Genomic DNA, 17,868 nt, shown 5'->3' with positions numbered 1-17,868 from the left:
ACACATTTCTTTGCATTCGCAGCACATAGTTTTCATACCAATCAGCACTACCTTGGTGAAAATGGCAAACATTTGAACATTCAAGAGCTGTCTTTTCATTTGCCTTGTCTTGTCTTCTCTGACCTGACCTGATCCAACATGGTTTGCATGATGCGACACCAAAATATTGATGGATTAACATTTGCTGTTGCTAAAACATACTGGCAAATATATCAATATTTTCTTACATGTTTCGTTGTATCCCTGATGTAATTTGGTGCCCTGCAACAGAACAAGGCTTGGTTATTGCAGCTTCATCGATCAGCATGCTGGCACTTGCTGAGGTTACATTAGTGACCATCATACACACTTATAGTTATACAGTTAAACATTTGCTGTCCTCCTATTCATTAATTCCCTGTCCCAATGAGACATTTGTTTTTCATGCAACATCCTCACATTATACTAGAGAGATTAATCCATACCTATTGATGCACAATAAAAAGTATCACATAGTATAACAGTGAGTTCAATACTGCTGTATACTACTGCATTGCTGAAACTTTGAGATTCATAAGTTCATACTAGCTCTGTTTACTCTCTTCTAATCCTAGGCCCTGTACCATGGTTGAGTGAATTTAGTTTTACGCAACATTTAGCAATATTCCCACAATATCAAGGTGGAGGACACCAGAAATGAGCTTCACACATTGTACCCTTGTGGGGATTTGAACCCTGGTCTTCGGCGTAACAAGCAAATACTTTTATTAATAGGCTAGCCCACCACCCAGTACCACAACGAAATATCAACGTGAAGACATGCAACACTCCCAAAGTTGATGATAGTGGCAGCAGTGTTATCAAACAGGCCCCATGTTATGGCCGCAGGCAAAAAAATGGAAAGGCTGCAAAAGATGTGAAACTGAAAGCTGGTCAATCACATAGGAACAGGGTCCTGCCACCATGCCTGTCACTAAGCTAGTTTAAAATACATTCTCATGGCCTCTGAAACTACTGCCTAATGCTATGAGACTGCAAATGAGGAAGTCACTTGCTTCTACTTTTAGTCTAATAGAATGCTCTCCTGTCTGAAGGTGGAGGTGTTTGTTGTTTAATAGTCCATGCAACTGATCCAGCTGTATCAAGTCAAGTATGGATAGGACAATCCGTGTTCTGAGCAGGGATCCGTGATCTAACAGGTCACAGAATCTACATCCTATCTAATTAATAGTGGGCGCATTGTATGCTGCTTTAAGCAGTATCGCAGTAATGGGAATCACACACTGTAAACAAGTAGGTAATCGAAACTGTGGCTTTGGCATGACGATCAAGCACTTTAACCTCTAGGCTACCCCACCACATCAATCTAATAAATAACTTATGATCTGAGCCTACATGAACAGAGAAAAGGGTTTTGTAAACCCCCTAAAACTAATTTCTAGGGTCTATACAGAAATCACAAGGATCCTGTAAATTATAGAGGTGAAGTGTGTTGTGAGATGATGTAATTACTGGGCCTATCGTCAATGATCCTCCAGGAAGAAATAGTTCCTTTTATCCATGCACTTTATGTCTATTACTGAATGGGATTGTTGAGTGATTATTGAACTGTTGGAATAATTTAAAAAAGAAACAAAATGAAATACGAGAGAATATCCCTTCTACTCCATGCATACAGTAAAATAACTAACACTGAAACCAGATCCACCAAGACATGCAGAGTAGAGGACGCATCAATACCCAATTGGTTCAAAAGTTACCAAATCACTGATTTAAGTCCTCGAACTGATGCCAGGTTGATTCAAAACTAGACTTCTGTGTACCTCGTCCTCTTGATCGGGTCGCTCTTGGCTCTGGCTCATCGGCTTCAAGGTCAAGGTCATACACATCCTGACCTCCTTCCTCTGCTTGCCGCATTCTGTCGGCTATACACTGATCTGTGTGTTTCTCGATGAGGTCCTGCCTCACCAGCTTGTTACAAACACAGCACTGCTCCATATTCCGACTGGAATAACATGTATTTTAAAAAATAGAGTGAGCAAGTACACCTTTAAGCTCCATTCAGCGACATTCCAGCAATATCCCAGAGGGGCACACCAGAAATTGGCTCCACATATTATACTTGTGAGTAATGACACACTCAGCAATATTCCAGCTATATGGTAGCGGTTGATTAGAGTAATGACACACTCAGCAATATTCCCGCTATATGGTAGCGGTTGATTAGAGTAATGACACACTCAGCAATATTCCAGCTATATGGTAGCGGTTGGTCAGAGTAATGACACACTCAGCAATATTCCAGCTATATGGCAGCAGTTGGTCAGAGTAATGACACACTCAGCAATATTCCAGCTATATGGTAGCGGTTGATTAGAGTAATGACACACTCAGCAATATTCCAGCTATATGGTAGCGGTTGATTAGAGTAATGACACACTCAGCAATATTCCAGCTATATGGTAGCGGTTGGTCAGAGTAATGACACACTCAGCAATAATCCAGCTATATGGCAGCAGTTGGTCAGAGTAATGACACACTCAGCAATATTCCAGCTATATGGTAGCGGTTGATTAGAGTAATGACACACTCAGCAATATTCCAGCTATATGGTAGCGGTTGGTCAGAGTAATGACACACTCAGCAATAATCCAGCTATATGGCAGCGGTTGGTCAGAGTAATGACACACTCAGCAATATTCCAGCTATATGGTAGCGGTTGATTAGAGTAATGACACACTCAGCAATATTCCAGCTATATGGTAGCGGTTGGTCAGAGTAATGACACACTCAGCAATATTCCAGCTATATGGCAGCAGTTGGTCAGAGTAATGACACACTCAGCAATATTCCAGCTATATGGTAGCGGTTGATTAGAGTAATGACACACTCAGCAATATTCCAGCTATATGGTAGCGGTTGGTCAGAGTAATGACACACTCAGCAATAATCCAGCTATATGGCAGCGGTTGGTCAGAGTAATGACACACTCAGCAATATTCCAGCTATATGGCAGCGGTTGGTTAGAGTAATGACACACTCAGCAATATTCCAGCTATATGGTAGCGGTTGGTTAGAGTAATGACACACTCAGCAATATTCCAGCTATATGGTAGCGGTTGGTCAGAGTAATGACACAGCAATATTCCAGCTATATGGCAGCGGTTGGTCAGAGTAATGACACACTCAGCAATATTCCATCTATATGGCAGCGGTTGGTTAGAGTAATGACACACTCAGCAATATTCCAGCTATATGGTAGCGGTTGGTTAGAGTAATGACACACTCAGCAATATTCCAGCTATATGGTAGCGGTTGGTCAGAGTAATGACACACTCAGCAATATTCCAGCTATATGGTAGCGGTCTGTAAAATGATCAAAAGACATTCCATGATTAACAGGATGAGCACAGACCTGGGATATGACAATACGAATGCTGTGACAACTACTCTATTACTGACCAAGATCTTTTCAGGATAAATCTTCTTTTCATTCTTTGACATATAACATTTCGGGGTCATTTCAGATCCTTACATCAGGTGAACTGACATGAAACACTGTGTGTCAAAGAATTAAAAGAAGATTTATCCATAAAAGATCTTGGTCATATATAATATCTTCTAAAAGACATCATACTTTATTACTGTTCAGAACAGATTAAAGTACCCTGCTGTACTTCACAGGAGTGGTCACCATTAACTTACTTTTCACACACTTTCCCCCTGATGTGTGAATACTTCATATGACAGAAAAAACTGTTAAAAATGTAACAATCACAAAACCAATTTAACAGTTGCCTTGGTGTTAGTGAAATAACCAAGCCAAACCCACTAATACAGCATTTCCCCTATACAGCAATATATACAGACTCTTTTAAAGACTGCAGCCATGTTGCTGGAACACTGCTGAAAATGGTGTTAAACAACCAATTCAAACCAATCTTTACATGCTTGAGTCCATACCTTAGTGGCATTGGTTTAACTCGGACTGATACTGGCTGTTCTTCAACATCGTCTGTAACTTAAAACAGATTCATTATTGAGAGAAAGGAAGAATGCAGATAGTGGTGTAGATAACAACTCGTTTATCAGTATACACTTCTGAACTTCCTGTTCAAGGATCATGAACATCATTAGCATCAATCAAGGCAATTGGGATACGATGACATGTCTGATAAGCATGTGTTGCTGAAGACTTATTCTGACAGAGATCTTCAAATTGGACCTAACAATATATATGTTACAGTCAGACTGTGAAATAAGTCAATTCGTGAAATGACTAAAAAAATTCAGGTCATTTCGTGAAAAGTAAGAGGGTCAGCTATTCTGCATCATTTTGTGTTACACACATTTTGAAATGGTTGACCCTCTTTGTCATTTCTAGTCATTTCACAAAATCACTGACTTCACAATCTGACTGCAACATATATATACTGCATTCATAACTAGTCACAGTTTCTACTGTTACGCAGAACATTTTACTAAAAATATGACAAATTAATACATTTGTCAAGCCAATCAACATTTTTACTGAACTATCTGCCACTGTGTAAAAAAGCATGTTACCTTGTTCCTTAACAGTTCTGGTCTGGCCAGAGTAGTTTCCCTTGTTACCTTCTTCATGCCTGGATCTTATAAAAAATATCAAAGACAACCAGTGAACATATCACCTCTGCATTAAAGGTCACATGCAACAAAAAAATCAAACATTTCTAAAACACAATTATCACTCATTCGTGACATAATATACACTGCTGATTGTGAAAAAACCCAAATAAACAAAATTATAAGCGTACAATCGCCAATCAAAAGTGCACGTTTTATTTTTTATTGCATTTATTTTTCAACTTTATAAGTTGAATTTGCATATTGATTAAGTTTTTACAGTAAGTCCAAAAGCGAAAGGTTTCAGAATCTGCAAAGTGTTGTGTTGCTTTGCATGTGACCTCTCACTGAAGAACAGAAAATGAAATCAGCATTGCTCAATCCTTCTGTCAAAAGATTGCTGTTGCAGACCCAAGATGCTTCTTCACTCCCCTGTGCAATGGACAGGGAACCACCAACTGGCAGAAAATGGTATTCACTAGGAGACTGTTCATAATTCATGGCTAGGGTGCGGATGATTATGAACAGAAGCATGTACAATATGAATAATGTCTCTAAAGTAAGAGACCCTGCTCTCCCTTCCCATAATTATGCATGGAAGATACCATTTTGATACTGATTTTGAGGACCTCTCATTATCTGTGACTAGTATGAGATCAGCTTATCTATGGTGATATATGGTAGATATCAGCACAAAAAGTACTGGAGACTTTTTTCTTTTCTGATCCTGTGGCGAAAAGCCATAAATACACTGTGCCAGATATTAAGTGGTCAAATGTAATGTGTATGATTTGGGATTGTATGTTCTGACTAAAAAAACAGATGCTTGTACTTTCGCTGATTTGAATCAAATGCAGAATTCAAACCAACACCCTCAGTCAGGTACCCAACTGACAGCACATAAACTCAGCTACCTAACCCACTCAGCTACCGTCCACAAGCATGGAAGTGAGACAAATGGTGGGCTAGACTGCTGACTTTTTGAAACCCTCTGATAAATGTCAATTGGCATGGCTCCCACATCCAGAGCTATGATTACACAGTGCCATTGGTCCAATGTAGTCAAATGTAACACGTTATCCTCGGGATTACACTTTCTCACCCATACAGAAGTCATCCAGTAAGGTATATCTTACCGTGTGGATACAGAAGCTTGCAGGTGTGCTGAAACACAAACCAGGATACAGAAAGAGAGCGAGTGAGTTTAGTTTTATGCCGCACTCACCTATATTCCAGATATATAGTGGCAGTCTGAAAATAATTCAGTCTGGACCAGACAATCCAGAGATCAACAGCATGAGCACCAATCTGCACTATTGGGAACTGATGACATGTGCCAAGCCTGACTATCCAATCCCGTTAGTCGCCTTTTATGGCAAGCATGGGTTGCTGAAGAGCTGTTCTACCCTAGATCTTCACAAGTTTAAACCAGGATATAGAGCAACAAATCTGTTGAGCTGTTTATGTCACAAAATACACTTGCCTTGTTTGTAAAGTGGGTGTCATGTGTGGTAAGGTACATCAATACTGAACAGCATGCAGTCTACATTGTCTTTAGTTATGTAGGACATTAGGCTATATGTTAAGTACACCTGGTCCATTAACTGATCACAACTGTTGCTGTATTTCTTGACACTCATGGCATATCACCTAGGCCGAATACAATTTGTACCATTTGTGTGTATATTGTTCTAAGCCCGTTTCAGCAATGATCCAACAATATCATAAAGGGGAACACCAGAAATGAAATGAAGGGAAATGAACACAGGTCTTCTACGAGATCAGCAAACAGAAGGTAAGCAAGTAAAAGCATTGGTTCATCCTGCTTAAGACTCGGGTTTGATTCCCCACATGGGTACAATGTGTGAGACCCATTTCTGGTGTCTCCTGCTGTAATATTGCTAAAAGTGGCATAAATCCATACTGACTGACTCCAGCCCTAGGGAACATACAGTCAGACTGTCATAACACAAATAAGGGATACAACAATGAGTGAACCAGTGAGTTTAGTTTTACGCCGCACTCAGCTATATTCTACCTATAATGGGGGCAGTCTGTAAATAATCGAGTCTGGACCAGACAATCCTGTGATTAACAACATGAGCATCGATCTGCGCTATTGGGAACCAATGACATGTGCCAACCAAGTCAGCAAGCCTGACCACCCAATCCTGTTAGTCGCCTCTTACGACAAACATACTCGCCTTTTTATGGCAAGCATGGGTTGCCTATTCTGGACGACTTTCACTGGTCAAGTGAACAGCAGCACCAGACACATCCAAGTGTGTCTCTGACCATATATGTTCTTAGTTAGTTTGCACCTCTACCAGGTTACACATGAAGTGCAGTGGTATGGCCAAACAACTACCTCAAGACGCATAAACTGAACCACCTATACTGCTGGACGTAGAACCAATACATTTTGTGCGAACACTAAACATTTAATTTGAACTGAAAGGTTATGAAAATTTGTCACTTTGTCTGAAGCCCTGGATAGTGAAGCAGTTTTTAAAGGCCTGGTTAGTGAAGATGTGTCCCATTATCTAAAGTCCTTACTGAGGTGCTAGACTAGGAGTAAGAACCAAGGTGATGCTGCATACCATCATCTCCTGTAGTTGATGTCACCTCCTGTTGACCAAGACAGTCTGAGGCGTGCCGCTCTATGAGGTTAACTCGGAACAACTTGGAACACATAGGGCACTGGATCTGTAAATATAAACAATTAATCTGTGGATGCAGTCTAAGTAAACTTATCCTCAGTACTTTTTGTTACACTCCACCACTGAGTCTAACAAAACCTTACGGGAGGTCGTGTCAGGTAACCCTTGAGATTGACCAATCAGAAAACAGCCTACCAAATCGTGAAAGTGGACATTCGCATATATCTTTTGAACTTTTTATCTCGAAAAGGTTCATACCTGAACGATTCCAAATGCTATTTAGTGTACGATCCCTTCCGGGTGATGCACACGGCGCACGTTACCATGCCAACGGTGGGTAAACAGTCCCTGAAAATAGTGTTTTGGGCAATATTCAAGGGTGTCATCTTGTGGAAATATTGGCTAATGGTAACCATGTCAACAGAACCCCCAATGCGTATATACAGCTGGTCAAACAACTGTGTTATATACAGATATTTGTTTATGGAGAGATCTGTGTCGGTAACCTGAATATTTTCTAAGTCCCTCCGATCCCTAAAGAGTAGCCGCTGTTTGATTGGTTCAATCTATTTAACTGTCTTGCGTTTGATTGGACGGTGCTCAAAGGTTACCTGACGCGACCTTCTACAAGGTTTGGTTAGACTCAGTGGTGCATTGTAATGAAATACACTGAGATGAAGTTTACTTAGACTGTCTGTGGATGTAGCATTAATGTACAAAAAGAAAGAGTGAAATGGTTGTATGCTACATTTTCTATATTCCAGGATTCAAAACAAGGAGATACACCACAAAAAAGGGCCCATTTTTTCGTATAAAGAATTGAAGTTGGGCTATATGTGTATTTGGCAGATACCCCAACACTCAATGGGTTTTAGGTGTGAATGGCAGATACCCCAACACCAAATGGTCTTCAGGCACGAATGTGCTTTAGGTGTGCAGGTACTGTAATAGAGTACTCTGACCATGGGACATTTTTAGGACTATCAGCCATTTTCTGAATTTAGAAAGGGCCACTACCCACTGCTCAATAGTAAACTTCAAAATGTTAATGGCCTATTTTTTTTATGTGCAAAATAGCCCATGGCCCCTGCCTTACCCAATCCCTGTGTGAGAATGGTACATACTCTAACACCCAATGTGCACTTCAAAATGTTAATGGCCTATTTTTTTTATGTGCAAAATAGCCCATGGCCCCTGCCTTACCCAATCCCTGGGTGAGAATGGCACATACTCTAACACCCAATGTGCTTCAGGTGTGACTGGCAGATGCCCCAACACCTATCTTCATCAACACCAACACCCATAAAAGCCTCAAAATATGACATCATTACCTTTCCTTCTGTGCCAAGCTCTGGTCCTGACTCAACTACCTCCCCAGAATCGTCCGAATCAGCAAAGTGCAACTTACTCCTGAAGTTCTTCCCTTTAACTTGGGAGGTACTGGCAGAAGTTGATTCCTTTTCATACGTGTCTGTTAAAATTATTGGAATGGTCCTGTCCTTCGACGTTGAAGCTACTGCAGGCTGTTTTGAAGTAGGACTTAAATTCCTCACTTTCAATCCAGACCTATCTGTTTCAAAATCAGAATTGTCCTTGCTGAAGAAATCATCGTCCAACAGGGTTTCTTGTCTGCTGGTGGTTATGCTTGCACGTTTCTTCCTGGTGGAGGTGTGTCCAATTCTCCTCCCAGAGAGAATAGGGCTTTCATGTACAGAAGGAAGTCTCTCCTTGCCAGGCATCTCTCCATCCGAATCTGATGACACAATGTCTATTGTAAGTCTTTCTTTACCTCTCACTGCCTTGTCCTGTACATTCCGTTTAGTCTGACTCTCAGACACAGACAGGGAACTACCAACAGCTGCTTGTTTAGGGCTCACTTGATGCTTCCTCTTGGTAACAAAACTACCAACATCAGAATCTTTGGAATCATCTTCATCTATATCAAAATCAAATGTCATGGTCTTCTCAGACTTTGATTTTTGGAAAGATTTAATCTCCCCTTGAGAGTTAATTAGGGAACCTGACTCTCTGCTCTCACTGCTAGCCTGGCTTCCAGAGAGTTTGGGGCTGAGACTAATACTGTCTTTTCTTGTATCCTGAGAGCATGTCACTGTTGATGGACTAGATTTTCTTAATGACCTCCTTCTCAAAACTTTGGAATCAGCACTTTCTTTCACATCCTCCAGTCTTTTTATTGTCTCCCTTTTCTGGATTTCTGTTGGACTGTTCACTATAGTTTTCCTTGGTTGAATTTCCATGGGACTGTCAGAGTCTCTACTTTGTACTTCTGTCAGCTCTGGCTCAAACGTTTCTGTGTCTGCCATATAGAGGTCCTCCTCCATGGCTAGTGTCTGTGGTACTAATGTGGGGAAGACAGGCGAGTCCGTCACTGTGCTCTCAGTGTACCGATGCTGACCTGCTTCAGGGGGTTTGTCACTGGAACTAATTCCAATATCTGGAAGACTCTCCTCATCCTCGTTTGATGGATTTCTCCGTGTTGGGATTATTCTTCGTGGCTGTATTCGTTTATGTTCATTCACGTCTGTCTCTGAGCTTTTCGGACTGTCAGGAGAACTACCTTTGTGGACTAACTTCCTGGATTTCGTTGCTCGTAACAGTCTTTCCCCTGTCCGTGATTTCATTCTTAAACGGCCTTCTCCACTCGCAACTTCTTCATCGGAGGATTTTTCAAAACGAATCGTAACTTCTTCATCTGATGCAGAACTCCAAGAATAAGATTTCTGTCCACGCCCTTTGACATCAATTGTACGAGTCATATGTCTGCCAGGTTTAACTGATTCTCCCCATTCAATATACGAGCCGGCCTTCACCTGCTCCTTGCTCAGTTTACGGAAATAAATATCAAACAGCTGGATGATGACTTTAGTGTAGGATATGTGGTCAGCAGAGGCAGGAGCATAGTAGTTTCTTCTGGAAGTGTCCTGTCAAAATATGTAAAACATGTACACAAGAACTTAGAAAACTGGACAGATAGAGAGAGAGAGAATTTAGTTTTACACTGCACTCAGCAACATTTCATATATATGGTGGTGGTCTGTAAATAATTGAGTCTGTGCCTGACAGTTCAGTGCTTTACAGCATGAGCATTATTCTACACAATTGGGGTACGACGCGTGGCAACCAAGACAGCAAGTCTGACCATCCGATGCCGTCAGGCATCTTTCACAAAAAGCATGGGTTACTGCAGATCAATTCTGACCTCGATCTTAATGGGCAGAACACGAAAGAAATACTTCTACAATACTTTATTCCATTTCAACACACAAATTGAAATTAGATGTTTACCAATGATATTTACACTGAATCTTCACATGTGTCATTTCTATTGAACAGAATCCAAAATATTTTGGTTGACTACATAATAATTACAAGAAGGATTATCCATTTCAACTTTTTAACAATGGGTTTAATAATGCTAAAAAGCTTGAACACAGCAGCAGTTATCTGAGCGAGTGAGTGAGTGAGAGTGGATGTAACTGTATGCTTGGTATCATGACACCCTGGAAGAAATTAAATGTCGGCTCTGTTATCCAGTGGTCAAATGACAAAGCAGTAAACCATCTCTGGGCCACATAACATACAATAAGTCTACACAGGCATATATTCAGAATTTCATTCACCGTTTTTAATATTTACAAAGCCTTGCATCTCATCTCACCTCTCATGAAACAAAACTTTCATCTGACTGCATAAAATATAAACTAGCGATAATTTGAGTCTGTGACAAACTTTATCGACAGACATGACTGGTTGTAAGCCAGCCTGTATTGAACATGGAATATGGAATATGAGTGAGTGAATTTTTATGCTTCATTTAGCAATATCCCAGTGAGGAACACCAGAAATCGACCTCACACATTGTACAAGGTGTGTGTGAAATTGAACCAGGGTCTTTGGTATGACTGGCAAAATGCCTCTACCACTAGCTACTCCACTGCCCCTGTTGGTATCATGATTGATAATGACACTGGAGGTGGTGAAACTAACCATACTGGACCAGTCCCTATTAACAATGCATGCATGATCCATCTCACATCAGAACATGATGACACTCCAGAACATGAACTTACATTTTGATGTGACCTCCTGAGTAACCTGTTTGGGTTAAAAAAAAGCAAGTAAAGATTTCATTGAAATTAAAAGACACCTAGAAGACCATGAACTAACCAATCAATGCCAAATCTGAATGAATCAAAGGGAAAGGAGCATAGTAAGACTGTAATTTGAAGAATAATTGAGATGGAAAGGTAAGAAGACTTAACAAGCAAAATTTAAGCAAAACTGTTGCTATTAGCTATTTTGAGTAAGTCTCAGTTGTCAAACCAACATAGCCACCTTAGCCCCGGAAAATATCTGACATATCATAGTTAACATCTGTACATGGGACAAAGTAAATACTTACGCAGCTTTTGAATATTTGCGTTTCATAGGAATCAAGGGGGACAGCAGAGAATCCTGTAATGAAAGCATGAAAATATATCTCTGTCAGAGTTGCCAATTCCTGCAGACAAATTTGGAAGATGTTCTATTCTGGGCTTAGTCTCAACAGAAATCATTTTGTTTTTTGACAATTTTCATTTTTGCTGGCATTAAACAAGTTAGCCAAGACAATCTTGATCATCACCCTCACTTTATGGAATGTGCAGAATATGGAGAATATTTTGTAAAACCAGCCCAGTTCCTCTAATTAAACAAGGCAAAGTACCTACCTTCTCTGCAGCTATGACATTCTTGTCTTCACTCCTCAAGGTCCTGAGGAAAGAGAGACAGAATATAGCCTTAAGAGAATGTGGCACAATACATGGCCTTAGTACCTGACAAAACACTTAGACTAAATGTTCGAAACTTAACACATGATCTAAGAAACTTGGCAGGACACATGGCCTTATTACCTGACTAAACACTTAGCTGAAATGTTTGAAACATAACACATGATCTAAGAAACTTGGCAGGACACATGGCCTTAGTACAGACAAAACACCTTGTCTTGAAGTCTCAAGGAGAACATCCATCTGCTATTAAAATTACTAGGTAGTTCTTGGATTGAGGCATGTTACTGATAAGTACACACTGTCAGAGGTGGTGTTTTGAGGTGACATATTCAATTGTGCCTTGTGTATTGTTTGGTCATTGATAAGATTAATGACATTATCTTCACTCTTTACTCATTGTTTAATTTCCAATGTCTCCCCTTGATGAAATATCACCGTCACCTATATGTTGTTTGTTCAGGGGTATGTACACTGTCAGTTAAAGAACTTGGTTGTAGGTTCTACCTTGTCTTGCCCTTGTGCTGGTCTGCCTCTTCATCTGAGACAGTTGTTCCAGGTAAATCCTGCAACAGAAAAGGATTGGAATCAGAAGCATACTGTTCTGACTTAATACACTGGCTTTATTGTTTAATGAAACCAATAAAAGGTGTGCATTTGAAATTGTCACTTGTTGGTGAGATTGTGTTGAGTTTAAAACAGCTAGTCAGTTCAATTTGGGTTGAAATATGAGACGATGAAGGTTTCAGATATCTAACACATTACTGAAAAACACCCTGAAACACACCAATCTTAGGACTCTCGTATATGACAAAATCATTGGAAAGTAGTTATCCTTTGCTGGTCAATCCTTTAAGTAACCAATCTGGAACATATAACATGGGAAAAGTCAAGGTGGAAGGATGAGTCTTATCATCTCTCACCATGGGGAGAGTTTCTCCTTCAAATAATTCCTGTGAGCCTGGTGCCTGAGTTTCTTCTGTATCAACTTCCACTGTCTGGGTGGGCTGGCTGCCACTGGACACACTCTCCTGGAACAGAACATGACAGGCTCGACAACCAAAGATTGGAAGTCAACAACAAACTCCATTTGTCCAGTCCAAGTCATGGATCCATTGAGTTTTGGGACATTTTTTTTGGTGTGGTTAGGAGTCACACTGATTAAAAGTCCAAAATAAACTGAAAAGGATGCAGGGAGACAGGCTTAAACCATCAGATTGAAAGTTACTAACGGACTGCAGGTCACTGAAATGATGCTGATCATAGGCATCGTTAATAACAAAATAACGAGCTGAGGATCAGTTTATGTAAGTCTACAAGTTCTTCAATGGTTATTGTGGTGAGTATATAGAGGATACTAAATAAACTTCCATGTAATACCGTTTTTATTAAACGAGTTAATGATTTGGTATCAAAGATACTAAATCTTGAACAAGTTTAATAAAAATGGTATTTCACATGAGAGAATTTAGTATGCTATTTATTACTTGCCAACAGAAACTGCAGCGAAATTGCCTACAGTGGTCTAGTAAAATTGCGACAGTGACATTACCATTGTGACGTCACAACTTTGTACCATTTTGACGTCATACATCAAGCGTTATTACACTAGTGTAATATTGCCACAAAAATATTAAACTGAAGTATCTTCAACAGGCGAGTAATAAACAGGTATATAGAATACATGTGAGCAATGCTGAGTATGTATATACACTCCATGTTGTAACGCCACAAAATAGACGTGCATCATGTGGTAACACGATGCATCATTACCAGTGTTCAGGGTCCTGCAAGTTTCAGATGTTTGTCGGACTCACAGAAAATTCACAGGACCCATAGCATATAAATTAAACACGCATTTCATATTCAAAATTCCTTATAATTGGCACTGAAATTATTAACAAGCATGAAATGTCCGAATAACAAACGTGACATGCCACACATAACAACTTCAGTCAAAGTCATTGTGAAATACACAATCAAACTGGCGGGTTGTAGACTTTCACAGAACCATTAGTGAATCTGCTGGATTTGTCAGAGGGTCAGACACTATTCATGAACTACATTACCAGTAGAGGACGTAACGTGTACGCGAGACGGTCTCCCGTTACGCGTACAAGTGACTACCTGAGAGGGGGTCACTCATACGCGTGACTCCCTGATCACAGAGAGAGAAATTCTGCATGTCACACAAAAACATGTCTAAACTTGTTATTTGTGAAAATAATTAAACAAAATTTGCTACAGTCATTGACAGATGGTCAAGTTATTGGATGACGTGAATGAAAACATAAAAAGAGGAAATTAAATTGTCAAAAAGTGACAAAAATGTGCAAAATTTGAGCAAAAATTGGCGATATTCAACTGCGAATTTCACCTATGTGCATAATTTTCAGAAACTTACATTTAGTATTTTCTGAAAGCTCATTTATCGTAGATTCATAATATATATGCAGCTTTCGATGCACACCAACGCACACCTGTTTGTTATTGTGTTGAAACATGTTTACTTTCTTCGAAACCGCGCGAATCGTCTCGCGTGTCATTAATGGGAGGTAACTGATGCCTGACTAAATTGCCCAGTCAAAACATCCGTCGTGAGTCTGAGACTGTGTAAAGCGTGCGTAATGTACATGGCGATATTTCTTGCGATATTTTCTGAAAGCTTATTCAACGCAGATTTACCTCGTACATGTACGTGTTCGTGTACATTAACGCACATAGGTGTACAATCGTGTTGAAACAAACCAACCTTCCTCCCACCACTCGTCACAGACACACACAGCGTCCTCACAATTTCGTTACGCGTACCAGAGACGCTTCCCAGAAGCACGAACAAAAGTAGTCAGTTTTTGACGGCAATTTTCACCTATGTGCACATTTCACACAAACATGATCTTTATATTTTCTGAAAGCTTGTTCCATGCAGATTTACCTCGTATAAGTACTTGTTCGTGTACACGAATGCACATAGGTGTACAATCGCGATGAAACACATCTACTTTCCACCCACCGCTCGTCACAGACACACACAGCGTCCTCACAATTTCGTTACGCGTACCAGAGACGCTTCCCAGAAGCACGAACAAAAGTAGTCAGTTTTTGACGGCAATTTTCACCTATGTGCACATTTCACACAAACATGATCTTTATATTTTCTGAAAGCTTGTTCCATGCAGATTTACCTCGTATAAGTACTTGTTCGTGTACACGAATGCACATAGGTGTACAATCGCGATGAAACACATCTACTTTCCACCCACCGCTCGTCACAGACACACACAGCGTCCTCACAATTTCGTTACGCGTACGAGAGACGCTACCCAGAAGCACGAACAAAAGTAGTCAGTTTTTGACGGCAATTTTCACCTATGTGCACATTTCACACAAACATGATCTTTATATTTTCTGAAAGCTTGTTCCATGCAGATTTACCTCGTATAAGTACTTGTTCGTGTACACGAATGCACATAGGTGTACAATCGCGATGAAACACATCTACTTTCCACCCACCGCTCGTCACAGACACACACAGCGTCCTCACAATTTCGTTACGCGTACGAGAGACGCTACCCAGAAGCACGAACAAAAGTAGTCAGTTTTTGACGGCAATTTTCACCTATGTGCACATTTCACACAAACATGATCTTTATATTTTCTGAAAGCTTGTTCCATGCAGATTTACCTCGTATAAGTACTTGTTCGTGTACACGAATGCACATAGGTGTACAATCGCGATGAAACACATCTACTTTCCACCCACCGCTCGTCACAGACACACACAGCGTCCTCACAATTTCGTTACGCGTACCAGAGACGCTTCCCAGAAGCACGAACAAAAGTAGTCAGTTTTTGACGGCAATTTTCACCTATGTGCACATTTCACACAAACATGATCTTTATATTTTCTGAAAGCTTGTTCCATGCAGATTTACCTCGTATAAGTACTTGTTCGTGTACACGAATGCACATAGGTGTACAATCGCGATGAAACACATCTACTTTCCACCCACCGCTCGTCACAGACACACACAGCGTCCTCACAATTTCGTTACGCGTACGAGAGACGCTACCCAGAAGCACGAACAAAAGTAGTCAGTTTTTGACGGCAATTTTCACCTATGTGCACATTTCACACAAACATGATCTTTATATTTTCTGAAAGCTTGTTCCATGCAGATTTACCTCGTATAAGTACTTGTTCGTGTACACGAATGCACATAGGTGTACAATCGCGATGAAACACATCTACTTTCCACCCACCGCTCGTCACAGACACACACAGCGTCCTCACAATTTCGTTACGCGTACCAGAGACGCTTCCCAGAAGCACGAACAAAAGTAGTCAGTTTTTGACGGCAATTTTCACCTATGTGCACATTTCACACAAACATGATCTTTATATTTTCTGAAAGCTTGTTCCATGCAGATTTACCTCGTATAAGTACTTGTTCGTGTACACGAATGCACATAGGTGTACAATCGCGATGAAACACATCTACTTTCCACCCACCGCTCGTCACAGACACACACAGCGTCCTCACAATTTCGTTACGCGTACGAGAGACGCTACCCAGAAGCACGAACAAAAGTAGTCAGTTTTTGACGGCAATTTTCACCTATGTGCACATTTCACACAAACATGATCTTTATATTTTCTGAAAGCTTGTTCCATGCAGATTTACCTCGTATAAGTACTTGTTCGTGTACACGAATGCACATAGGTGTACAATCGCGATGAAACACATCTACTTTCCACCCACCGCTCGTCACAGACACACACAGCGTCCTCACAATTTCGTTACGCGTACCAGAGACGCTTCCCAGAAGCACGAACAAAAGTAGTCAGTTTTTGACGGCAATTTTCACCTATGTGCACATTTCACACAAACATGATCTTTATATTTTCTGAAAGCTTGTTCCATGCAGATTTACCTCGTATAAGTACTTGTTCGTGTACACGAATGCACATAGGTGTACAATCGCGATGAAACACATCTACTTTCCACCCACCGCTCGTCACAGACACACAAACGGCCTCACAATTTCGTTACGCGTACGAGAGACGCTACCCAGAAGCACGAACAAAAGTAGTCAGTTTTTGACGGCAATTTTCACCTATGTGCACATTTCACACAAACATGATCTTTATATTTTCTGAAAGCTTGTTCCATGCAGATTTACCTCGTATAAGTACTTGTTCGTGTACACGAATGCACATAGGTGTACAATCGCGATGAAACACATCTACTTTCCACCCACCGCTCGTCACAGACACACACAGCGTCCTCACAATTTCGTTACGCGTACCAGAGACGCTTCCCAGAAGCACGAACAAAAGTAGTCAGTTTTTGACGGCAATTTTCACCTATGTGCACATTTCACACAAACATGATCTTTATATTTTCTGAAAGCTTGTTCCATGCAGATTTACCTCGTATAAGTACTTGTTCGTGTACACGAATGCACATAGGTGTACAATCGCGATGAAACACATCTACTTTCCACCCACCGCTCGTCACAGACACACACAGCGTCCTCACAATTTCGTTACGCGTACCAGAGACGCTTCCCAGAAGCACGAACAAAAGTAGTCAGTTTTTGACGGCAATTTTCACCTATGTGCACATTTCACACAAACATGATCTTTATATTTTCTGAAAGCTTGTTCCATGCAGATTTACCTCGTATAAGTACTTGTTCGTGTACACGAATGCACATAGGTGTACAATCGCGATGAAACACATCTACTTTCCACCCACCGCTCGTCACAGACACACACAGCGTCCTCACAATTTCGTTACGCGTACGAGAGACGCTACCCAGAAGCACGA

At 40.6% G+C, this 17,868-nt stretch overlaps 1 protein-coding gene across 8 annotated transcripts in view; it reads right to left on the bottom strand.

The window, feature by feature from the left end:
• The window catches only part of LOC137265777 (uro-adherence factor A-like), a 40,930-nt gene that overhangs the window by 2,493 nt on the left and 20,569 nt on the right, over positions 1 to 17,868 (bottom strand). For 5 of the 8 annotated variants that reach the window (XM_067801229.1, XM_067801232.1, XM_067801233.1 and 2 more), the window contains exons 7-18: positions 12,958 to 13,065; positions 12,542 to 12,600; positions 11,975 to 12,017; positions 11,668 to 11,720; positions 11,336 to 11,360; positions 8,576 to 10,186; positions 7,185 to 7,290; positions 5,721 to 5,748; positions 4,546 to 4,610; positions 3,943 to 4,000; positions 1,803 to 1,984; positions 228 to 261 (exon numbers count right to left, since the gene is read on the bottom strand). In XM_067801229.1, coding sequence (XP_067657330.1) covers positions 228 to 261; positions 1,803 to 1,984; positions 3,943 to 4,000; positions 4,546 to 4,610; positions 5,721 to 5,748; positions 7,185 to 7,290; positions 8,576 to 10,186; positions 11,336 to 11,360; positions 11,668 to 11,720; positions 11,975 to 12,017; positions 12,542 to 12,600; positions 12,958 to 13,065 — 2,372 coding nt within the window. Of the gene's footprint in view, positions 1 to 227; positions 262 to 1,739; positions 1,985 to 3,942; positions 4,001 to 4,545; positions 4,611 to 5,720; positions 5,749 to 7,184; positions 7,291 to 8,575; positions 10,187 to 11,335; positions 11,361 to 11,667; positions 11,721 to 11,974; positions 12,018 to 12,541; positions 12,601 to 12,957; positions 13,066 to 17,868 lie in introns of all 8 variants that reach the window. The other 3 variants (XM_067801234.1, XM_067801235.1, XM_067801236.1) reach the window with 2 other exon arrangements.

The sequence above is a fragment of the Haliotis asinina genome, chromosome 15 (genome assembly GCF_037392515.1).
Source record: "Haliotis asinina isolate JCU_RB_2024 chromosome 15, JCU_Hal_asi_v2, whole genome shotgun sequence".
In the NCBI taxonomy this organism is placed as follows: domain Eukaryota; kingdom Metazoa; phylum Mollusca; class Gastropoda; order Lepetellida; family Haliotidae; genus Haliotis; species Haliotis asinina.
The sequence above is the reverse complement of the archived record's forward strand: the minus strand, read 5'-3'. Positions and strand labels throughout refer to the sequence as shown.